General features: G+C 41.9%; 1 protein-coding gene across 1 annotated transcript; it reads left to right on the top strand.

The window, feature by feature from the left end:
- Positions 1-1,404: 1,404 nt before the first annotated feature.
- LOC110337750 (carboxylesterase 1C) lies at positions 1,405-24,971 on the top strand. Its single transcript, XM_029532554.1, has 13 exons — positions 1,405-1,520; positions 1,809-2,013; positions 5,134-5,278; positions 8,040-8,173; positions 9,379-9,532; positions 12,057-12,161; positions 13,308-13,412; positions 16,495-16,635; positions 17,437-17,517; positions 18,374-18,521; positions 21,288-21,419; positions 24,295-24,367; positions 24,655-24,971. Exons 1-13 carry the CDS (start codon positions 1,469-1,471, stop codon positions 24,836-24,838), a joined length of 1,659 nt encoding a protein of 552 aa, XP_029388414.1. The 5' UTR covers positions 1,405-1,468; the 3' UTR covers positions 24,839-24,971.
- Positions 24,972-25,502: the final 531 nt, after the last annotated feature.

Below are 25,502 nucleotides of genomic sequence, written 5' to 3'. Positions count from 1 at the left end.
TTTCCAAATGTCCTGCAGAGAGCAGCACTGTAAAGGAGACCCATGCTTCTTTCCAAGACTCCTGGGCCGCTGGGGTTGAGAAACAGAAATAACACCACATAGTGAAAACAGAAATCAAACAGTACATATTCTCTTTTATTTTGCCTTACCTAGGAACATTCCAGTGGCCCTAATGCCAAACATTTTGGACATTTTAAATAATTGGGTAAGGGCTGTAGATGTGTCTCAGCCATTAGGAGCAATGGCTGCTTTTCTAGAGGACAGATGTTCAGTTTCCAGGACCCATACATTAGTTCACAATCTATAACTCCATTTCCTGGTGTCTTGAAGACTTCCCTCTTCTGGCCACTGTGGGCATTGCATACACATGCTGCATAGATATATATGCAGGCAAATGCACAAAAAGTAAATAAAATCTTCAAGAAAGAAAGAATTCATAGATAGATGCATATGTGCATGATTAGACAAAGGATTGTGGTTCACACAATTTATTTGACATAAGAACAATGTAGTGTTTGAATGAGGGCTGTTCCCATACTCTTGGGCATTCAAACACTTGATCCCCAGTTAGTGGTGCTGTTTGGAGATATTTAGGAGATGTAGCCTTGTTCAAGAAAGTATGTCAGTGGAGGTAGGCTTTGCGAATTTAAAGTCTCTCATCATTTCTAGTTCACTCTCTACTGTGAGCTTACATTTAAGTATTATGGGCTCTCTGCTTTCTGTTCCAACCATCAGGCTTGCTACGTGTCACCATGCTTCTGCTCTGCCATTGTGGATTCTTCTCCCTCTGGACACTTTCTCCTCCGTATGGTGCCTTTGCTCTTCATGTTTCATCACAGCAAGCAGAAGTAACTAATGCAAACATTGTGGCTAAGCAGCCCTGCTCCAGAAGCAGTGAGATCATTAACAGAGAAGGTGTACACTGGTGCTTCAGGTTACCTGGCAGGAATAGTTGGCATCAGAAAAAACAACGTTGTCTGAAGAGTAAGATTAGAAAACTTCCAAACTTGAGAGCACCTCTTGTAGGAAATAGCAGCCCATGGCAGATGGGAAGTGCGCAATGTGCCCAGCCAAGCTACACTGTGGACGTGAAGTGCTCTTGATTGTCCAGCTGGTGGTGGGAATCCTAACCCAAGGCTTCTGCCTGCCTCCATGCATTTGCTTGCTGGTGCCTGCCTTGGGAAGTTCAAGGTGCACTGAGCTTTTCAATTAGAAGTGTTTGCATAAGAGGTTGGCTTGATATCAGAGAGTGTGTAATGTCTTTAAAGATAAAGAAGAGTAAACTCATAGTGGGTGTGGCTTGGAGGTCCTAACAAACACCCAGGGAGCTCTTTGGAGGAGGGGGAGCTTTATGTAATTATGTTAATTGTTCTAGAGGCGGGTCCACAGCAAAGAGTTAGGTACTAGGCTTTCTATTTGAGCTGTAGACACCTCCCTGTATCCTAGAGTTCCTGTCCTTCCTTCCACCATGTGGCTCCGTGCTCTGGTCTGGGCTTCTCTTGCTGTTTGCCCAATATGGGGTAAGTTCTTCTGGATTACAAACATTGGGTTGCACATTTGGATATCTGTCCTTGATGAAGTGAGTGAGATATATACAGGGCAAGCACAAAACAGTGCAATGACCCTTGTACGGGCTTAGACTGGCTACTTTTATATCTCCAAACAGATTATACTTTAGTTGGTCCTCTCTTTAATGTTGGAAATTCAAGTGACTATCAATGACACAAGCCTAAAAGTGACTAAACAAACCATGAATCCAGGTTTGATCTTTCCTCTCTGATGTGTCCTCATGTTTTCTTGACCATCAGGACACTCACCCTCACCACCCATAGTGGATACCACACAAGGCAAAGTCCTGGGGAAGTACACCAGCTTAGAAGGTTTCGAACAGCCTGTGGCCATCTTCCTGGGAGTCCCTTTTGCCAAGCCCCCTCTTGGATCCCTGAGGTTTGCTCCACCACAGCCTGCAGAGCCCTGGAGCTTTGTGAAGAATGCCACCTCCTACCCGCCTATGTAAGTGGGGGTGGGGACTGTTTCAGTGGACATGTGTTATGGTAAGTATTTAAAGTTGGGGCTTTCTACCATGACTTGGATCATTTAGCTCCCGGATAAAAGACATACAACCTTTATATTTATAGTAAGACTTTAAACCACTAGAAATGGGTAGATATCTAATCTCTAAGCTATTTTGTCTACTTCCCTATCAATAACCCTGAGATATAATTTGCCATGTTCCACCTGGGCTGCTCTTACACCAACTGGCCACCCCTCGTGGCCACATTTTCATGATTCACCTACCCAATGGTGTCTTACCCTCTCATCACCTTCACTCTCTTCTCCCTCTGGTGGTCCTGCCTCAGACCCTAAGGCCACGAGCTGAAACTTTTCCTACCTCTCCTCTTCCCGGTTATAGGCGGTAGGCATCTCTATTGACTAATCAAGGATAACTTGGTGAACCTGAGACTTCTCTCTTCCCTGAGGTAACCAGGACCAGTACTTAGCATTACAACATATAGCAACAGATCAAAAGGGAGTATGTGAGACGGAGACAAGGCAATTCTCCGACTAGCTATATTAACAGCAATTATTGGCATCCCCAAGAGCATCATAAGTTCTTAAATATGGTCTAGATACAAAGAACTTTTGTAGTTTTCCAAACCCTTTATTTAGCACAAATATACTGAGTACCTGTGGTGAACCAGTACTGTTCTGGGTTTTTAGAAAACATTAAGGGAAGCAAATTGATGAATCTTTTATCTTATTGAATGGAAAGAGAAAATAAGAAGTCTGTAGATTAATACATCAAGTATACTAGAATACTAGAATATCTTAAATGTTTTGGAAAATAGTAATTGATCAGGTGAGGGAGATGAGAAGTGAGATGCTCTATATCATTGTGATTTGAACTTTAGTGTTACTTAGGAGTGCAGTGGGTGTGGACTTGTGGGTGAGGAGAATAGAAAAGATGACAGCAATTTCTCACACCCAGATCGACCTAGCTACTTACTCACAAGCAATTACCAAGGTTATGTGACGTCACCCCTGGCAACTGAGTGAACAAGCCCAAGAATTCCAAATAGCCTCATGGCCACTTCAGAGAACCTCAAACACATACAAATGACAGATCAGGGAGCATTTGGGTCCTCCCCAAGGTTCCTCTGGGAGTTTCCAGGATTCTGTACCTGGCTGTCTTCTTACCATTCCATGCCTTTTGCCTACAAATAATAAGTGCTATGTACTAGATTTCCATTTTGCTTGCAAAGTAAGACACTACTATCACAAAAAGTTAAACACACATGCACACACACATGGAAGTGAAAGAGAGTTAAAATCATGTACAATTCAACAGCTCAGAGAGAACTGCTATTAACAATTGAGATCATGTTTTCAAGACTTTTTTCTGTGTAAATCCTCATTAAACAGAGATAATAAATAGAGAGTGTATGGGTGGCAGCCTGGCACATTCATATGCATCAGCATCCTTTCATACCATATATATATATAATATACATTTTATACATATATGTAGTATTGAAATATGTTTTATATTATAATATAATATTAATTGTATATAATGATTAATATAATAAATAATATATAATGACTATAAGACTGTATATACGTATATGTACATATACTGTTAATATTTATTAACTGTGCATAATTGGGCCCTAAAGTATCATTTATTTATACAATCTTCTATTTGGGTTGATTAAAGTAGTTTGGTTTCCTTGACTATAAACAAAATTCTAATGGATTCATTACATAAAACCATAAACAGTTTGGGACAAATTCACAAAGGTAACATTGCTGAGTCAAGAAGTGAACTTTCGATACATTTGTCTCCATAAACAACCAAACTCTGCCCAGTTCTCCTATGAAAACTTAAAAACTTCCATCCCTGGCTTTCACCCATGCCTTGGCTTACTTGATGAATTTTTCCTGTGTGCACTGGATAAACAAACTGAGACCATAGCAATAATAAACAGAAACTTTGTTTCTATACTACATTTTTTTCTAAGCATTAGTGAGCCTGAACTTCTATCCATATGTGACATGTAAATATATATTTTATGAATATCATGCACTGTTCTCAGTGATGTAGGGAAAATGACCCGGATTTATGCATTTCTGTTGTTTGATGTGGCTTGTGCCATGCTGGCCCTACACAGCATCACTTCTACACCCAGGGATGGTGATAGCAGATTTTCTCATTGCAAAGGGCCCTGGGATGTTGCTATAATCTACTTGAAGTATAAGCACTACCTAACATGACCTTCCTAGCTCTGTGTCCTTGGACCAGCTGTCAAACTTCTCTGTGCCTCCAATTGCTCAAGGGTAAAACAGAAAGAATAATAGATGCCTGAGGCTGAACTGACCCCTAAATGGCTTCATATACAAGGAGAACCTTTATATGTTCCCAATACTCTGGGAGAACTCAATAATTGCTCTGAATCCCATACTACATTGTACCTTTAAGAGCCTTTATCGAGGGGTCAATAGTGGCTATTAGAACAGGAAGATGTTGGACCTTAGCAGGCCATGCAACAAGACCTTTAGAGACTTTGCTCACTCTACCTGAACATGGAATCTTGGGGTCAGAGCAGGAAAGAAATTCATTCTAGGCTACCCAGCACATCATGTCTGAGACAAAGCTAGTCTTTAGCTTTCCTGAGGTTCTCCCACAAAGATGCTCTTCCCTGCATCAACCTACAACAGGCTGCCTACCATTTTAGCTGACTGTCTCGGTTAATGAATGTCTTCTGAGAACTATGTAGCACGTTTACCTGGTAGAGGAGCATAGTCGACTACAGACCACCATTCAAAGTCCAGAAAGACAAAGTCCTGTCCAGGAACCGCAAGAAGTGACATCTCATAGTGCAGGTCCCCTATACAATCATCTTTCTCCTTGGTCCAGAACATCCCAAAAATTCCATGAAGAGAAGAGGTACCCAGTATTTCTCCCTCCATAGGAGACCCAAGGGATTTCCATGGTTCCCACCTCTCCTCTATGGCAATGACTCCAATGAAATAATAGAAACTACTTTTATAGTTTCAAATCTCTCGGTGCATGACCAGACCTGGATGGTGTGCTTCGTTTGATGGACTCTCAGATGTTCTCTCCCCTCCCAGGTGCTCCCAAGATGCAGTTGCAGCACAGCTACTCTCAGATATGCTTGGCACCAAAAAGGAGAGCGTACCTCTCATGTTTTCCGAAGACTGTCTCTACCTGAATATTTACAGCCCTGCTGATTTGACAAAAGGCAGCCAATTGCCTGTAAGTGCAGGGACCATTGGTCCAGGCCTTAACTTTGGGCATCTAGATCTTCTGTGGGCATAGAAGGTGATAAAGGCAGAGGAGCACATAGGTCAGGAGTAATTCAGGGACCATAGCTTCCTTCCAGTATTTAGTTGAGTCTCTTTTCCAGTGATGTCAGACTTTTGTAGAGAGTACTATACAGCTCTCATGTAATTTCCCAAGTCTTCACAGGACGGAAGGAAAAGAATGGTTAATCTTACTTATGAGAATCCTATCCCCACAGCAGGTAAGTCATAGTTTCCAATAAAGTCACAACTGGGAGGAGTCTTAGGGAGAAAATGAACAACCCGATGTGATAGAGATAAAGAAACTGAGGTTCTGGTGGGGAAAAATAGGGAGCATAAGGAAGGGGAGACTCGGGTCTCCTGGTTTTCATATCAGTCCTCATAGACAGGGCTGGTGGGGCAGGGAGATGACTTTATTCTCAGGTTGCTCTGACAGCTTTACTGGCTGATGACCAATTTCACTCTCCCATGAAAAGGAGGGACAGTCTCAAAAGCATGTTGCCTGCCTGTAGACAGCACCCAGGGATTTCACTCTGGCTCATATCCATGTCTGGTTGTCTTTGGCACGGTCTGATGACATAATGATTCAGCATTTCGCATGGGAACACAGTGCAGGAGAAGCGGGCAGGCTGCCAGGTACAGATGACAAGTTTGGGAGAGAGTTTTCTAAGAGAAGGTAATCTTGGGTTTGTAACACGTCGGCACCCAACCAACTTCCCAGAAGACCTCTGTGTGAGACCCAGGAATGGGGGACAAAGTTGATGATGTGTATGCTAGGATTTGGTGTTACTTGTGTTCAGAATCCACAGGGTGATAAGCATGCGGTAGGGTGGAGGTGGGGGTGGACCTTGGTGAAATCCACTCTTTATGTCACATGAAAAGTGAGCATCCCAGAGGCCATCCTTATCTGGCCTTCTCATTGGAAAAAGACCCAGAATGTTGCTTATAATGAACTTGGAAGTATATGTATGATCTACCATGGATCTTCCTGGCTATGTGTCCTTGGGGGCAGCTGTTTTTTCCTCTCTGTGCATCCAGTCCCCTCATTTGTATACTGTATAAAAATTGATGCTTGAGACTGCTCTGAGTCTGAGATGGCTTCCTGCGCAAGGATCACTTGCATCTGTTCCTGATGCTCCATGATTGCTATCAGCTCCACTCAACACTGGAGCCCTTGAGACCCTTTATCAGGAAGCCAGCAGCAATTGTCAGGATAGGAAGGAAGATGGTAGAGCCTTATCAGGCCAGACCACAAGACCTTTGGAAGCTTTACTCACCTTACCTGATACAGAGATTCAGGTACCTAAACAGATAAACTTGGGGTCAGAGAAAGGAAACATTCAATCCGTTCCCACATACCCATTCTTTCAGGGACCATTCCATCTGGTCTAAATAGATACATCATAACCTCTTCAAGACGTCATTACCCATCACCCTCAGACTCAGTCTGCACTCTTAGATATCCACAATTTCATTTCTCTTACAGGCTACAGAGATTTAGAGGGTGAAAATGGGATCTTGAGATTATGATAACAGGAGATCCTCTAGCTTCAAAAACATGTACTAGAGCCACAGGTTCTGAGTATTAAACCTGGATCTACCTTCAAGAAGATGACAGAGCAGAGCCTTTTCTTACCTCTCACCCTCTTTGCTCCCATGGGAATTGTCATATGAAAGCTCAGGAAGTATCAAGCTGTAATCATACTTCTGCCTGAAAGCCAACAGCCAGGCACTTGTCAGACCTGCAGGAGGGTCTGCCTCACGACTTAAGAGTTGTCTCTCTGCACTCTGGTCAGGGACTTGAGGTGTTGGTCAGCTCAGCATCTGGCTGACAGGAACTAGCATCAGGATCAAGCCCTGAATCATTCTCTTAGTGGTTGTAGTTTCTCAGCAGGAAGCTTTCCCTGTTTCTTATCTGTCACACAGGACAATATTATTCCTTACCATATGGAGAGTTTATTATTTTATAGTGCATAGATCAATTCTTGGTTCATCATACCCCCCCCCGAAGGTTTTCTCTCAAATTAATTGTGTTATCACAGTATTATCTTACACACCTGCATTTCTTTCCTGATCTACATGATATTTAAATCAAAGACATGGATTATGAATTATTATATCCCCTTTTCTCCTAAAGTTTCATTAGAGAACCTTGCTCACTGTAGATTCCGAGATGATGCTAGCCAAATGACCAAAGACATCTTGAATGAAGTGGATGTGAGCTGGGAGTAGCATTGGGGGATGACTCAGGCTTGAGGAGAGGCGATCTAAGAAGCGATGCCATCAGGGCAGCGGGTGTCTCCCCAGACAATCCTTTACCATAGTGAAGTTTAATTCATCTCTGAGGAGTTAAATGAGATGAGACTAAGCTGAACTACAAAGTCTGTCTCTGGCTCATGTTCAGTTGCCTGAAGTTCCTGTTGTGATGAGAGAACAATTGGCTTTTATGGGTCCCATGATAATCCCAATTCTATGTCTTAAGAGGATGTGAAAGATGAGAAGAAAGGGTGGGGTCATTGAGTGACATGGCATCCTGGACCTCATCTTGGAGAGTTGAAAACAAGAAGAGTCAGCCTTTAGCAACCTTCCTGGGAACTGGGGTGGTTTGGTCAGTGACCTCAAATCATAGCCTAGATACATACAACCAATCAGATGAACTCACCACTGGCCCCAAATTTTCAATCTTCTCCCTGTGTGGCTTTATTGTTGTCCAGGTGATGGTGTGGATCCATGGCGGTGGATTGATGACAGGTGGAGCATCACTTTATAATGGACTAGCTCTCTCTGCCCATGAAAACGTGGTGGTGGTAACCATTCAATACCGCCTGGGTATTTGGGGATTATTTAGGTAAGATACTAGATTTTTTTCCTCTCTGCATATTAATTAGTCCATGCTTTGTTCAATTAATGAAACAAATACACAAGATTGGCTAGATGTAAGACCAGAGATTGATTGAAAGGTTTGGAAGACTCAAAGTCCATCTTTGGTAGAAGACTTAGGAGTAAGAACTCTAGTCTGGGAAGTAAAATAATAGAAGAACAGAAATGAGATTTTTAAATAAACAAGAGATTACATGACAGGGGAGAAGTGAGTGATGGAAAGCAGTCTTGATACTATTACAACAAAACACTCCTGGATAATTGAACAAGGACCTATGAGCACTGCAGAGATCCCCTGGAGAGTGATGCACCCAATGGCACATTAACCTTGCACCTAGCCTCATCTCCTTATGCCCTTCCAGTGCTCAGTACCGACTTCCACAGTAGAGCCCAGAGCCCAGCTCTGAACTGTGCAACCACGATTACATTTCACTATTACCACAATCAAAGTCCTATACCTCTGACATTTATAGTTTCTACAGTCACCTGTTGTTATAAATCTGTACTTTGAATACCATAGCTGCTCTGACCAGTGGCCTGAGTGATGTATGAGACAATGGCTGGATCCTATCATGTCTGTGCCCAATGGTACCACTTCCAATGATATGGAAGGTCCTGTGAAGTCTCTGTTCTATCAGTACTGATCAGTCTTAGATCCACACATCTATTCCCATGGCCTTTGGACCTGGTGCTTCTAACTAAAATCCCCTTTGCAGTTACTGATGAGACCCATGGACTCATTTATTTCTCTTTGCCAATATGAGTGCTTCAAATAGAAGTATATTTTCCCAGCAAATGTTACCCTATAGACCCTTATTGGCCACATTGTATTTTTCTGCTATCTGACATACTTTCTTCTAGTCTACTTGATTCTGCTCTCCACTGTGAGCTAAGCATAGTCAGAGATTCTGTTTGTCTTGTTCTCTATCTATTTGGGCAATGTTGGATGTACTATGGATCCTCAGTGGATCACACAGGTGCTGGAATATGAGTGTAGATCCCCACATAATTCAGCATATTTGGGAATATAAACATTAAAGTCCCTCCACCACCATGTCAGTGCTGTGATGTACAATGTGATTCTGAAAAGCTCACTGAACCTCTCCAGGCCATTTGGATCTTGAGAGCTCTGCCATGACATCTCTGTCCCAATTCTACCCTGTCACCTTGCAGCACAGGTGATGAACACAGCCGAGGAAACTGGGCTCACTTGGACCAGTTGGCTGCACTACGCTGGATCCAGGATAATATTGCAAACTTTGGAGGGAACCCGGATTCTGTGACCATCTTTGGATCATCAGCAGGCGGTGTCAGTGTCTCTGTCCTTGTAAGTATTCTTGTCACCATACCCTTCGCTGGGGATTGATATGGCTACCAGGGGATAGGGGTTGAGAGAGGTACATGAGAGAGAACCTATTGGAAAGCAGTCAATCCAGTACAACATGTTTTCATTGAACACCATATTCAGATTGACCCTGTTTGTTGTACAGCATCAGATGATGGACAGCTTCAGGTGTATAATTAGCTCTCTTTTGCTTATAAGCTTATTATTATTATTATTATTATTATTATTATTATTATTATAGCCCTGAAGTCATGAACATCTCCAGCTTCTCTTCTCACTTGGTTGATCTCGTTCTCCTTCCTAATCACTTCAATATTAGGTCTTCTTTTTACAAGTCCTGGGATTCAATGATGGATATCCACTACAAACGGGAATAGAGGAGCAATAATTTGGACCATGTCCTTTTTTGAGTTGAAGCTGCATGTTTACATTAAGGAAATTCAAGACCCAAGATCAGTCTGGGGATTCCCCTGAGGTTAAGAAGGCAGCATCGGGTTGTCTTAGGGATGAGAAGAAAGGGGACAGGAGAGATGGAAGATCCAGTGGGGAAAGGTAGGGAAGAAGATGTGGGTCACAGACATAGGCTGGGCACATGAAGTGTCTTGCTGATGTGTGGAGATGAACCATAGGAACTGTGATGGAAGCTAAAGATGTTCTGGGATATGTAAGAAAACTTACCTTCCTCAAAGTTGAGCAGACATTCAGCCATGGAACCAACACACACTGGCTTCCTACTTAAATTCTCAGAGAAAAAAATTTAGAATTTTAATCAGTTACTATATTTGAGTTGCAATTTTTTAAAGTGTGACCATTTGCACACAACATTAAAATAAATGATTAACTATTTCATGCAATATTGACATAAGATTTAGTAAATAGAGATCATGGTCGTATTTGGAAAAATATAAGAAGAGGTGTGGAAATCCTGGAGAGATGGCTTAGTGGCCAACGGCCTGCTGATCTTCCAGAAAACCTGATGTAGGTTTCCAGCATCCACATCCACTGATAACAGCCACCAGGAAACAGGAAGATTCTTAAGTAAGAAAAAAAAGCTATAAAACGCCCAATATAGACCAAAGTCTGACATAACAACCTTCCCAGGGATTGTTGCTTCAGTGTTGTTACATTTATTTTTTCAGTCTCTTCTAAAGTTCTGTATACAATCATGTACATATTCAGAATTATATAAGATATCCTATTTTTCTCTCTGTTCTTCACGTAGCATCTATCCTCCATCCATACCCTCTTTCACTTTTCATTTTCCCTATATATGGAGAGATGTTGTTTATTTAGTTTCTGTTCCAAAATAAAGCTCCTTGTCACATAATAACATATAATATTTTCCTTACTAGTAAACCCTCGTCTGTATTGCTACCTTTCTACAATTGAGTAATATTGCATTATAATAACGAATCCTAATTACACAATCATATATTAATATATTGGTCTAAATCTAATTTTTACTATTTGAAAAATGCATCTGAACTCTGAGTTCCCAAGTCTCCGTGATCTTTAGTGGTAGGATAAATTCTGAACAGTGGAGATACAATTTGTATATGTCGGTTTCCAAGCCTTTTATCGGTAATGTCTTTCCAATCATTTGGATTTGCCCTGATAGGTACTTGTAGTGTGTTTTCACTGTTATTGACTCTGAAATCATGCCACATTCTGCTGAGACGTTCCTAAGAAACATCAAAATAATAAGCTGTCTAGGATCTGGGCCAGGATGGGTGAGAAGCAGTTTTATCTACAAAGCAGTCTTATCCAAAAAGCACCAGGGTCTCCAAATGCATGGCCAGGAGATAGGGGGAGCCCTAATCATGATCATGGTCATGATTCATAGTAACTTTGACTTTTCTTTTTACTATGGAGAAATATCCATCAAAACAACTAAAGGAGGAGTTTATTTTGACTCACAGTGTAAGGATGCAGTTTACCACAGCATGGGGGTCATGATAACGAGAGCTGAGGTGATTAGTCACATGGACCCATAGAGAAGATTGAGAACAGAAGCAAATGGTGCGGCTCAGCTCACTGATGTCCTCAGGTCTTCAAAACCATGTCTTTAAACATGGGTCAGGAAATTAAACAAGTGCAACTTTCCAAGTGCAACAGGGTTCATCTCCAGAAACTTGCACCATGACAAAGATGTATGAGATGCAGACTAGGAAACCCCAGATTGGGGCAATTCCCCTTAGCTTTGATCCAACATCTGGGATTTAACTGTAGCTTGACTTTCTCCCTAGTTGCCTTTAGCATGGGCTGATGATCCAGTAAGTTTGCATTCCCATGTAAAGGAGTCCCAGATATTGGACAGGCTGCTAGTCAACGGTTACAAGAATGCAGCTGCCATTAGACATCTTCCAACCTCAGTTAATCTGAAACAGAAATTCACTCACAACTGTGGTAACAGGTTTCTCTCCTAGGTGACTGAATTTTTCATTTTCAGTATGATGTTAACCACAAAACCCATCTTAGGAGCATAAAATCTTCTCTCCCCTGCCAGGTCTTATCTCCTCTGGGCAAGGACCTCTTCCACAGAGCCATTTCTGAGAGTAGTGTGGTCCTCGGTACAAACCTGCGCAACAAGAATATCAAGGCTGTGACTGAAGTAGGTCCCAACCTGGGCATTGCTGCATCACTGTCTTAGCTTCCCTTGGGTCTTCCCTGGCTTTTCTGGCTGTGCGGTGCAGCTGAAATAATCAATCAATTCTTAAAGTGAAAATAGCTGGGCCGAAAGACTGCCTTTTCTTTCACAGTGAAGACACATTTGGCAAGTTCTTATGTACTTTCATGTGAACCACGTTACTCAGAAACCGTGTGATTCTGCACAAAAAGGAAATAGGAGGAGATAATTTTTTGTAGCTCATCTGAGGAAAAGTACTTAATGAGTGGGAAAGGTACTGTATGAAACCAAAGAGACCTCATGCTTCATTTCAAATGGCCTCATTAGAGGCATTCCAATTGGAGAACATTGTGCCCAATGTGGTGTGTGTGTGTGTGTGTGTGTGTGTGTGTGTCTGCATGTGCACACACATGTGACATTACCTGCTCATGTCATTATTCCAGTTAATAGTAGAGGCAAACTTCTGTGGAATATAGTATCTATATCTGCTAACTTAGACCAGTGCTTCTCAACCTTTCTATACTGAGACCCTTTAATACAGTTCCTCATGTAGTGTTAACCCTCAACCATACGATTAGTTTTGTTGGCACTTTATAACTGTAATTTTGTGGATGTTGTGAATTATAATGTAAATATCTAATATGCAGGATACATTTTCATCTTTACAAATTGACCCAAAGGGGTCAAAAGCCATAAATTGAGAAGTACCTATTTAGACACTTTACAAACCCCCTATCACCTTACAATATAAGATGTGAGAGTAAAACCTGGAGATGCATGAATATAATCCAAATACGTGGGGAAGCAAAGACAGAAAGAAGAAATTATGAAAGATTGAGGCCAGCCTGGTCCACATTGTACCTCCTGGGCTAGCCAGGGTACTTAGTAAAATACTATCATAAAAACTTCATAATCATCATCATAACTAAGAAGGAATGAAAGAAAAGAGAGGGAGGGAGTGAGGGGAGAGATAAGGAAAGTGGAAGAGAGAGAGGAGGGGGAGGAGGAGGAAGAGGAGGAGGAGGAGGAGGAGGAGGAGGAGGAAGAGACTGAGTTTGAATCTACTGTCTACATTGACAAAGAATATAGTCATTACTCTTGACCTCTAACGTTGCCTGTGATCTTTCTCAGATGATTGCTGCTGTTTCCGGGTGTAATAACACCTCACCAGCTGCCATGGTTCAGTGTTTGCGCCAGAAGACAGAGAGTGAGCTCTTGGAGATTACAGTGAAACTGGTACACATGTGTATCCCTTCTAGTCATCACTATTCTGTGTCCTTGGCCCCCAACTTTATTTCTTTTGCTGTTCTTGTCCTGGATAGACTCTAAGGGGACAGTTTCTCAGCTCTTGGGAAGAGTGTCAACTTCCTGACCCCAACTGGGAATTTTATTTCCTATTATGAAACACCTTAAATGTCAAAAATTAGTCCAATTTTATATATATATATATATATCCCATGATGAAGAATTACATGGAAATCTTTCAAATCTATTAAATCTTACCTTTTGAGCATTCTTGTAACATTTTAGTAAATACGACATTCTGTAGTCCTAAAACCTAAACCTACTATCTTGAATTTCAGGGATATTCAACTAGGAGTTTTCAGAAAAATGTCACATTATCTATTGGTTGATATAAAATTACAATATAACACAGTAGTAGCCGGGCAGTGGTGGCACACACCTTTAATCCCAGCACTTGGGAGGCAGAGGCAGGAGGATTTCTGAGTTTGAGGCCAGCCTAGTCTACAGAGTGAGTTCCAGGACAACCAGGGCTATACAGAGAAACCCTGTCTCAAAAAACCAGAAAACAACATCATCATCAACAACAACAACATATTAGTAGCCAATTTCTCTAGAATTTATGAGATATTGCCTCAATTATGGTCCTAGGATAGTCATCTATTTCCATATCTATTCATCTATCATCCACTGATTCATTCATTCATATTACCAACCATCCCATTCATTCATAACTTTTCATCAATTTGCTAGAAATATATCCATAGTTTTTATTACATTTTCAGTATGTTTCATCAATTTGCTAGAAATATATCCATAGTTTTTATTACATTTTCAGTATGTCCCTCATTTATGAATGATCTGATAAATACATATCTTTCATTCCTTCAACCATCCAAACAATGGACCATTCTTCACCTAACTATGAAAAAAGGTCTTGTCTGTTTGTCAGTATCTACATACAAATCACCAATTGTACAATACTTTTATTTTTGATATTGTAATGACATTTCTCCCTTTGCTTTCCTCCCTTCTAATTAAAAGGCACTGAGGAAGGAGCAGGCTTAAGGAAGTCACTAAGGTGGGAGGGGCTGCTTCAGCTAAGAAGGTTGGACTATGAATCAACATGAGACAAGATCAGTGAGCTCTGAACGCTGGTCTTTCTTCTTTTTAATGTCTTATTTGTTAATGTGTTTATTTGTTATTTTGAGATAGGGTCCTACTCTGTAGTCCAGAAATTTGTGATCCACCTACCTCAGCCCCCCAAATGGCTATATTGCAAGTATGAACCTTAACACTAAGTGTGATGTAGAAATGCACTATACAAACTAGGTCCTGAGATGGTGCAAGGGGATTGAAGGGAAGACTTTGCACTGCAGGGCTTCAATATCATACCAGGAACTGAGGAGTGCAGTGATGGCATGTGGCTAGAATGCAGGAACTTTTGAAGGAATTTCAGACTGGACTAATTGTTAAGCAGGTTGTGGGGCATGAGATAAACAAAAGAGGGAAAGATGCCTTTGGCTTCCCTGACTCAAAAGGGCAAAGCCTGTGGCCACAACCTACAGCTGTCAGCATTCCTGAACAGTAGTGGTCCTTCTCATGGTTGCTGTTGCCAGGGTCTTCCTTCAGCTCTGAGGTGCCATTTGATGCAGGTCCTTACTGTCTGTCTTCCACAAATCTGCCTCTGCTTTGCCTTCTCACTCTCTTTTCTTCTTGAGAACAAAAGATAGACCATGCCATTCCCCTTCTTATAAGCCTGACTTTGCTTACAGGATTAAGTTCCTTCCCTGCATTAAGATAGTTCCCTCCCCCAAACAGATCTGACTGCCAGGAAGGTGCCACATATATTTCTGCTCTACTTTCCTTTCTGTTGCTGTGATTAAAACCCTGAGATCTAAAGCAGTTTGGTGGAGTAAAGGGTTTATTTGTGTTACTCCTCTAGACTATGGTTCATCAATGAGGGGAGACATGAAGCAGGATCTCAAGCAGGCTTGTTCAGCTAAGGAAACAAGTACAGCAGAATCTATGGAGGAAGGGTGACAGCTGGCTCATAGGAAGACACATTCTTGGCTAGTTTTCTTATATAGCTTAGGACATGGTTTCCAGGGAATGATGCTGCCCACAGTAGGCAAACAAAACATTCCTCCATAGACATGGCCACAAACTAATATAATCCTGACAATTCCCTAACTGTGAGTCCCTATGACCCTATCCTGCTAAAGCTAACTAGGCATCTATATCAAAGAATTAGGTTTTATTATGAAACTTTTCAAACAATTTGTTTTTGTTGTTTTCTGCCTTCTGATTTCTACGTTTGTTACCTCACTATTCATAATAGCAAAGAAATGGAATCACATATCTGTCTATCAACAGAAGACATAATGAAAATGTGTCATGCATGCACAGTGGAATTTTTGATAAGTGTAAAGAAAAATGTGTCATGTATTGTATGTAAAAATTAATTCCATTATGAGGCCCCCTCCCGAACACTCTCCCAGAGAAGTCCCCAAAATCCATGCCACTGTGACTTTACTGGAATGAGTTCCCAAATTTCAGGCTGTTGTGACTTTCCTGAAATGAGTTCTGTACACAGACTCCTTGCTCACTTAATACATTTTCTTCCCACTTCTTCGAAATGCCCACCTTTTTCTTCAGTTGTCTATGGTGTTCTTGCAAAGATACCACTCCAGATATCAAGAAGACCAGGTTTGTGTGTCCAGTGCATCTTCCTGCAGAAAGCAGTTCCTCTCGCCAGATTTAAAACATTCTGTCTTCACTAATCAGCTTTTGAAGGTGGCAGTAGTTGTGCCCAGGTAGTATAGCCCTTATTAGTAAGTGAGAATTTTCCTCTCCCCAATTTGCTACCACCATTGTGTTTACACTGCTGGCTTCCACCCCACAGTTCTGACTCATAAGTCTCTTAGGCTCAGCCATTGTCTTTAGAACACTGGGTTTCTGTGGCCATAGCCTCAGGAGTCTTTCTTCTTGGCAAACTCTCAGACCAGGAAAAGAGAGGATGTGGATCAAAGGTAAGGCATGATATTCATAAGTACTATATTTCTGTCTTTCTCAGGACAATACCTCCATGTCCACTGTGATTGATGGTGTGGTGCTGCCGAAGGCACCAGAAGAGGTCTTGGCTGAGAAGAATTTTAACATTGTTCCCTACATAGTGGGCTTCAACAAGCAAGAGTTTGGCTGGATCATTCCAACGGTGAGAATGTACAGACCTCTTAGATCCACTCCACAGAGGTTCAACCACATCCTCCCTGGACTGATCAAGGGTTATGTACACAGATGACTACCATTCAAAGAGGCTTAAGTGTCCATGTGAATTTGTTCTGAGAGAACTTGATGAAGCCCTTTGGAGTGCAAGTGTATATCTGGGCCAGAGAAAGGATTAATAAAGAAACTTTCTAAAGTAATTTTTCAAGCAGTCTCAGGGCCCTGACTGCCCATCACAGTTTCTTAAACTCAGCAATGCTAGGCATTCTCAAGCAGGCATTTTAGGGCCCTGGTATCAGCCTGCAGTGTGGTTTTCAATGCTAAAAGACACACTGAGACCAGGGCAGATCTCTGAGTGCAAACATGGACAGGCTCAGCACATTCCCAGAGTTCTATAGAAGGACCTCACGGGGAATCACAGTAACATAATCACAAACACAATACTAAGTCTTCTTTCCCTAGTCACCTGAGTTTGAGGGTATTTGGCCTGTGTTCTCTGTCCCTAAGCCTTTGGCTTCTGCATGACCCTGGTCTGAATGTTCTACCGCCTTGAGGAATGTTGTTCATCCTAGTGTAATAAATACAGTCCCTTGACTGTCTTCTCTATGGCTTAGCTTTATTCATAGAAGTCCATTAGTTTTGCTTGCTGATTTTCTTTGAGAATCATAACCTCCCTTATATGTTAGCACCACCCCTAAGCACATTTACTTCATTCAGTTTTGTTTGTTCTGTTTGGTTCTTCTTAATTTACTAGGATTCATCAATGTCTTACTATGTGTGTCTTTAACAGATGTTGGGAGATCTACTCTCTGAGGGCAAAATGAATGAGAAAACAGCCACTCTCCTCTTGCGGAGGTTCCACTCTGACCTTGTAAGAGTCTGGGGAGTCATGGGGATTGGTTGGGAAACAAAGGCCAGTGGCTTGCTTTAATCTCAGACAAATTCAATGACTGCAAACAATGGTGGTGACTCGGGTGCCCCTCCCACTTTTCTACTCCATCTTCTTTCCATCCCCGTGTAACAAACTCACATTCCTTGTTCACCAATCAAAACTCCCCATGGATCCAGGGCAAATTGCCAGGGCAAAGATTTATTTGGAGAACTTTATACGTAGAAAAGATTGACTCTATGACCAACAAAGACCATCAGGTTTATACATTGGAGGTCCAAGACCAAGTAATCAGGAGGCATATCCTGATAGGTGGGCACTATGACAGTTACAAATTGTAGGTTCCCTGCTGTTCTGATGTGTGAGCTTCTGTTATCAGTAGATCACTGAACAGATATTCTGGACTCTGTACATCTAAAGCAAATGGTTTACTGACTAGTAAATCTCATGAGTCATGCCTTTTTCATTCCATTCTCTAGATATAGCCTATTCTAAAGTTTTTTGCTAGGGTACAAAAGGTATCTTTCCCCTATAGAACAGGGGAACATACTGAATATTTACTTCCTCTAGAAACAACTGAAGGTAGCATTCAATAGATGACAGTTTTCAAGGTGTCAGATGGTACCAGGCAAAGGGGGTCTTTCCCACCACAGTCAATGAGAGAACATAATTTTCAGACACCTGACCTCCAAACTTAACAACACACAGCAGGCAGATCTAGAAAATCTTCCCGTGTATAGCAGGCTGGTTTGTACGAAGTCCAGGTGGCCCATGAGCCATGAACTCATCTTAACTGTCTGCAGCTAGGCAGGAGTGGTCCTTTTCTGATCCATTTTAGAACATCTCTGAGAGTATGATTCCAGCAGTCATTGAGAAGTACTTAAGAGGAACAGATGACCCTGCCAAAAAGAGAGACCTTCTCCTGGACATGTTTTCAGATGTATTTTTTGGTATCCCGGCTGTGCTCTTGTCCCGTGGCCTCAGAGGTGAGTCTTATGTGAATCTGTGTGTTCAATAGAAGGACATGGACTCAATAACATGCCTCTTGATTTGCTCATTTCTCAGCACAAGTGTGTGAAGATATATGTGTGTGTGTGTGTGTTTACATGTGTACATATATGTGTGTGTGTGTTTACATGTGTAGATATACATATATATGCATATATATAAAACATATAAACTCTATATCGTGAGGTTCGATAGAGAACTTGACTGGAATGTGGGCTACCCTGCATTCAATCCTGAGTAGTCTTATAAGTCAGACCTACTGGTACATGTTTGTATTTCCAGCACTTAGGAGGTGGGGAGAAAAGACTAGATCTTTGGCTACACAGGGAGTTCAATTCCAGACTGTGTTACATGTAATACAAGAAAGTGGCTCAGTGGTTAAAAGAACTGAATGCTCTTCCAGAGAACCTGGGTCCAGTTCTCAGCACACACAGCAACTTACAACAATCTCTTAACTCAAATTCCAGGATCCAGTGAACTTTCCTTGCCTTTATGGGTACCAGGCACACAATCCATGTAATCACTTTCTTGCGGAAAACCAACCAACAAAAAGAATAAAAATCCAGGGTCAAGAGTAGGATTTGGGTTCAAAAGAGCCTCTTCCTGATGAGGAAGTAAGGGTAGATAGAAGTATGGGGAGAGGAAGTGTAGAGATCTTCAATTTCCTTGGCATGCCTTTATCCACCTTGGTGTGCACTGGTTAGAGAAGGTGAGAACCAGGTTTGGATCTCCCACAGGGCTGTCTGTCCCTGACTGATGCCTGTACAGACAGAGATGAGGCTACACATACCTCTTCCTAAATTAGGCATGAATGTCTTGTGCCTGTGGGTGATCTATTCAAGCGGACGGTCAGTGAGTACTCAGGAAGAATGTACATCCTGTTGGGGTTAAGCTGTGGACCTTCTTTACAGTTCCATCCTCTCCCCTAGATCTAAAACCTTTTTCAAGGTCAGTTTTTAATTATAAATTTTCTGTCTATGTGACCCAATAATTGTTGAAAGTGGGATGTGGCAACTCACTACTGCTTTGATAATATAATATCTTCCCCTCCAGGTTCTTTAATATTTGCTTTATATGTTTATATACTTTGCATTAGATCTTTATATGTTTATATACTTTGCATTAGATATATACATTAGATATATATATATATATTCCATGCCCCTTTATTGGAGGACAATTTACACTGAAAGGAATTTATGATAGTCAAGGACTTACTGTACTGGCTAGTTGTGTGTCAACTTGACACAGCTGGAGTTATCTCAGAGAAAGGAGCTTTAGTTGAGGAAATGCCTCCATGAGATCCAGCTGTAAAGTATTTTCTCAATTAGTGATCAAGGGGGAAAGGCCCCTTGTGGGTGGGACCATCTCTGGGCTGGTAGTCTTGGGTTCTATAAGAGAGCAAGCTGAGCAAGCCAGGGGAAGCAAGCCAGTAAAGAACATCCCTCCATGGCCTCTGCATCAACTCCTGCTTTCTGACCTGCTTGAGTTCCAGTCCTGACTTCCTTGGTGATGAACAGCAGTATGGAAATGTAAGCCGAATAAACCCTTTCCTCCCCAACTTGCTTCTTGATCATGATGTTTGTACAGGAATAGAAACCCTGACTAAGACACTTACTAACACCAATCACAGCAGTTGTTTCTGCTGCTTTTGTAAATATGCTCTTTCTACCTCACCCTCTTCGTCACTTCCAGATGACTTGATGGTTTAAATGACTTACATGCTTTGAATTACCTACTTTTATTGTACACTTTCCTAAAAAATAAATTCAAATCATAGCTATCCTGAGGACCTATACCTATAGAACGTACTTTAAGTTGATAACAATATCATTTGATTTCATATGACTACTGTACAATTTTATCTAGTTTTATTCATTTAAAAATACTTTTTATTTTATGTGTGTGGGTATATTTAACTATATATGTCTATGCACCATAAGTTGTGCCTGGTGCCCACAAAGGCAAGGGAAGGTCATTGGATCCCAGAATTTGAGTTAAGAGATTGTTATAAGTTGCTGTGTGTGCTGAGAGCTAGACCCAGGTTCTCTGGAAGAGCGTTCAGTTCTCTTAATCACTAAGCCATCTCTCCAGCCCCACTTTTTTTTTTCATTTTTTGTATCATAATTTATATCATCTTGAATGAGTATTTTAATGTTCATTGTTAGCTGTATTTTTGTACCTGTGTGCTTTGTAAGAAGAAAATCTCCTACATATTAAGATTACACTCCCATGGTGACTTGAACATGGCTTCGCAAGTTGACATTACTGACCTCCTCCATGTTGTTCATCAGTACATTGATCTTTCAGTTTAAAGGAGCCTAGCAAATAAATAATCATAAGTCGGCAGCAGAGACAATGAACTCCACAAGCTTTTCTCTGGGGAATTTGATACTTCTCCTTCATTTCTCAATGACATCTTAACCCTGGGATGCTCAGAAACATGATGAGGATGAGCAGGTGCACATCTTCTCAGAATTGCAGGGCACTATTGGGTCATCACTGAACACATCCAAGCGCTCACTGCCTGCATTGCATCCACTCATGCTGCATCCCATAAATACCTGGCTCAGATCCCAGGTTAACCTCAGCCAGCTGTGCAACCCAACCGGATCATCAGGCTTTCCAAAAGCTGCTTCTGTCCTACACTAGTAACCGACTATCTTCTTCAGGGATGGAGACCTCAGTGCCACAGAGGTGTGGGTCTGCTAACATGAACTGTCCACAAATCCATGTCTCCTCAGATGCTGGAGTGTCCACCTACATGTATGAGTTTCAATATCGCCCAAGTTTCGTGTCTGACGAGAGACCCCAGACGGTTCAGGGAGATCATGGTGATGAAGTCTTCTCTGTATTTGGGGTTCCGATTTTAAAAGGTATTACCTTTTGGCGGGGTTCAGCTCTGGGAGACAGGAGGACTGGGTTCTCTAGTCTTGGTTTTGGAGCCTTCAGCAAGTTTCTGGCATTCTATAGCAGAACTGAGCTTCATTAGGCAATCCCCAAACTTTCTCATATTCTGTCACACATGAAGATAGTGCATGTGTCCCCAGCCACAGTCATTCTCAGAATCGTGACCTGGGACATCAGTAAGAGAGGTGGAAACCACCCACAAGGCAACAATCTAGGTCTAGATGACCACAATTTAATTCCCCACATAATTTTCCTTATGTACAATGAATATTTACCTTTTTATTGAACTTAGACTTTTTCCTCCTGTACTATATCCTGATTTCAGTTTCCCCTCCCTTAATCCTCCCAGTTCCTCCCCACTTCTTCTCACCCCCTTTCTGTCTCTCATTAGAAAACAAACAGGCTTCTAAGGAATACTAATAAAACAAATATAGCAAAAACTAACACATTCCTTCTTAGAAGGAAGAGAGCCCAAGAGAAAGTAAAAGAAACAGAGACCCGCTCATTTGCACACTCAGGAATCACATTAAAACGCTGGCATGGAGGCCATAATGTACATGTGAAGGACCTGTTGTGTGAAAGAAAAAAGAGATTTGTATCAATAAAATTAAATTATATTAAAAATAAGATATATATATATATATATATATATATATATATATATAGGAAGAGCCCTAAAATATCTTTAGAAGACAAGGACCCTCCAGAGAAGTCACAGAATTTGTTTCCTCTTGGCCATCTCCTGCTGGGCATTCAGCCTACCCTTAAGAGTAGTTTGTTTCCTCAGTGAGACTCCCTTGGAGAAAATTAAATTTTCTTTTGCAAGTGGTTATCAATTAAAGATGGCTTCTTGGTTAGGTATGGGGGACATATGTCCACTTTTTCTCAGCTCTAGGACGCCATCTGGTGGAGGGTCGTGAAGGCTCTGTGCATGCTGCCTCAGTCTCTGAGAGTTCATGTGTGTCCACATTCTGTGGATTAGAGGACCTTGGTTCCTTAGTGTCCTCCATACTTTCTGGCTTTTGTGTTCTTTCTACATCCTCCTCCGTAGTGTTCTCTGAATCCTAAGCAGAGGATTGTGATGGAGACAACCTATTTAGGGCTGCCTCCTATTTAGGGCTGCCTGATATCTGGCTGTGTGTCTCTGTATTCCAATCCTCTGCAGGAGGAAGTTTCTTTGATGGGGACTGTGCAAGAAACTGATCTAGGAGTATACTAAACAGTAGTATTTGCCTTTACCTGGGTCCCTGGGCTATCTAGCCTCCAGTTTGTCATTATTCAAGCAGTATCAGGTCAGGGTTCCATCATCTTATGGTATGGACCTCAAGTCAAATCAGATATTGGTTGGTTTTTCCCTTGAGCTTTGTGACATCTAGCAGACAGACAGGACACCATTGTAGATCAAAGGATTTGTAGCTGGCTTGGTGTTTGTGTTGCTCTTTGGGGAGTGTGCAGAATACCTTTTTGTACCAAAGACACTAGAGTGTAAGGGTGAAGGCTCTCTGTAGGCACCACCTTGATATCTCCATGGTCAATGAGTTGTAATAGGTACTGTCTTCAGCAATGGGGCCTCCTGCTAGCCTGTGGAGAGAAACCTATAGTCTCGACAAGAATCTGGGTTGCTTTGGGTTTCCCATGAAACCCTTTTGGCAAACATCTCAATTAGATGTAACCCAGTCCCAGTACTGGGAGCTTCTTTTAATAACAAGAGATGCCTGGCTGGGGTTTTATCCCCACCCTTACTTGTCATCACTTTTATTTAGACTGGATTCCTATATGGATACATTTGAGGGAGCTTCTACTGTATTAGGCTTCCATACTATGCCTCAAGTGGCTCTTAATGTCTCTCCCCACATCCCCTTCCTCAGTCTCCTCTCACTTCCCTCTCTTCACTTAATCCTCCTATTCCCACCATCCTCCTCACTCTCAGCATCCCATAATTGTCTACTCTATTTCCATTTCCTAGGGATATTGGTTGTCATCTTCACAGGATAATCTATGATATGGTTAATAACACAATATTTAAATTTAATTTTTTATGTGTGTGCATACATATGTGTGTGTATTTCTGTGTGTGTACATGTGTGTATGTACATGGATGTATGTGTGTATTGTGTAATATGTTCTTATGTGTATGTGTATTTATATGTATTTGTGTGTATGTGTGTGTGTATGTGTGACTAGGTGCACACCTATGCTTGTGGAGATCAGAGAAGAACTTGTGAGAATAATTTCTTACCTTTTACTATGAGTCCCAGTAGTAGAACTCAAATTCTCATGTTGCAAGTGTGGCAAGTGCCTTGACCCTCTAAGCCATCTCTCTAGCCTAACAATGTGCTATATAAAGAAATCCTCTCATAGATGTATTTAGCGTCTTAACTCTCAGCATCTGCATAAGGCTCATGATCCCAGCTCACGGCTCCTTATGGGCATTTCCTAGCTTGACTACTCCTTAGTCCTTTGTAGTTTTTATATTTTTTATAGTTTATTGATAACAATACTGTGTGTAAGTGACTCAGAAAAGACCCAGAAGATACAAAACCAAGGCCACTCCGGAATGTGACATTTTCACCCTGAGGAAGGAGGGGAAGGCAGATGAACTTGGACAACAAAGGAGCAGACTCACGATGCATGCACGCATTCCCACTTATGGGTCACAGATCTGTCTCTCCCCTTGACCCCTGAATGTGCAGAATGACCAGTCAGNTTCTTCTCACACTGGAGCATCTGACTGCATGATTAAGGAGTGAGCATCTCCTTCTGCCTTTCTTACAACCTCCCAGAAGTAACTACATCTGGTTCACACTTCCAGTAGCAAAACAATCTTTCCCTTCTCCACAGAGGGTGCCTCAGAAGAGGAAATCAACCTCAGCAAGATGGTGATGAAATTCTGGGCCAACTTTGCTCGGAATGGGTGAGGCTTGTGGCAAAGATNAAAAGGGTGGAAAGGGTGTGGCCGGGCATATCTTTTAGGAAAGGTGACTTCTGAAATCTGAGTGATAAAAGCCCTGACCGTTCTGTGGAACCTTATTGCTCTATAGTGAGAGTTTTCTAGAGTCAGATGGGCTGTTCCTAAAGATGTAAGCTCTCTGTGGAAGTTGTTAGCCTCACTACTGAGATAAGCCAGGGATCCATTCAGACCTCAGAAGGATGGAGGGCCACAGAGCAGTCTTGAGGAATTCTATTTGATTCTGTTCCCAGGAACCCTAATGGGGAAGGGCTGCCTCACTGGCCAGAGTATGATGAGAAGGGAGGGTATCTACAGATTGGAGCCACCACCCAGCAAGCCCAGAGATTGAAAGCAGAGGAAGTGGCTTTCTGGACTGAGCTCCTGGCTAAAAATCCACATGAGACAGACCATACTGAACACACAGAACACAAATGAATGGGAGGCTCTGCCAGTCTCAGGAGCAGAGGAGCGAAGATGCAACTATTCCACAAAGGATGACTATTCACCAAAGATGGGTCTTACAGAGGAAACTGCACAGCTGTACGGTGGAGATATTTGTCTCTCAACTTGAAAATAAATTTCCTTTTAGAAATAAAATCAGTGGTTGTGTATTGAGCTGAAGATAAATCTATCCTCATGGGTGTAGGGATAAGAGGATAAAGAGAGATGCTGGCATAGAAAGACATCTTTCTGGGGAAGATTTGGGGAATGGTTGCTGGAATCTGGGGGGAAGATCGCTGATTGGAGGAGAGGTAAGATAGGATTATTATGTTATGACTCACCTCCACATAGACAACATGGTCATACTTCCATGCTAATGGCATGCTTGTGGGCAAGTATGGGACCATAAATCCCCTGAGAATCACAAACCCAAGGGGACTTTCCACGCATCACAGCCTTCTCCACTGATGTCAGCCAGGTGTCCGTGAGTAAGAATGACAGCAGATAGCAAGGCTGGACAAAGCCTGTCTCTGAGGGTCCAGGCACACAATACTGCACAAACTCTTTTACATGAAGAAACAAAACCCACTACCTCTGCAAAAATAGCATGGGAGCCTCTCTTCCCAGAGCTCTTGTGTAGACCCGTTGAGGCCAGGCA

Source organism: Mus pahari, chromosome 20, assembly GCF_900095145.1.
Source record: "Mus pahari chromosome 20, PAHARI_EIJ_v1.1, whole genome shotgun sequence".
Classification (NCBI taxonomy): domain Eukaryota; kingdom Metazoa; phylum Chordata; class Mammalia; order Rodentia; family Muridae; genus Mus; species Mus pahari.
The sequence above is the reverse complement of the archived record's forward strand: the minus strand, read 5'-3'. Positions and strand labels throughout refer to the sequence as shown.

Bases quoted from the DNA above. Each gene is read 5' to 3' on its own strand.
- LOC110337750 (XM_029532554.1), top strand. From the start codon at position 1,469: ATGTGGCTCCGTGCTCTGGTCTGGGCTTCTCTTGCTGTTTGCCCAATA. The intron at 8,174-9,378 runs GTAAGATACTAG...GTCACCTTGCAG, and splicing joins GGTATTTGGGGATTATTTAG to CACAGGTGATGAACACAGCC. The intron at 24,368-24,654 runs GTGAGGCTTGTG...TTCTGTTCCCAG, and splicing joins GCCAACTTTGCTCGGAATGG to GAACCCTAATGGGGAAGGGC.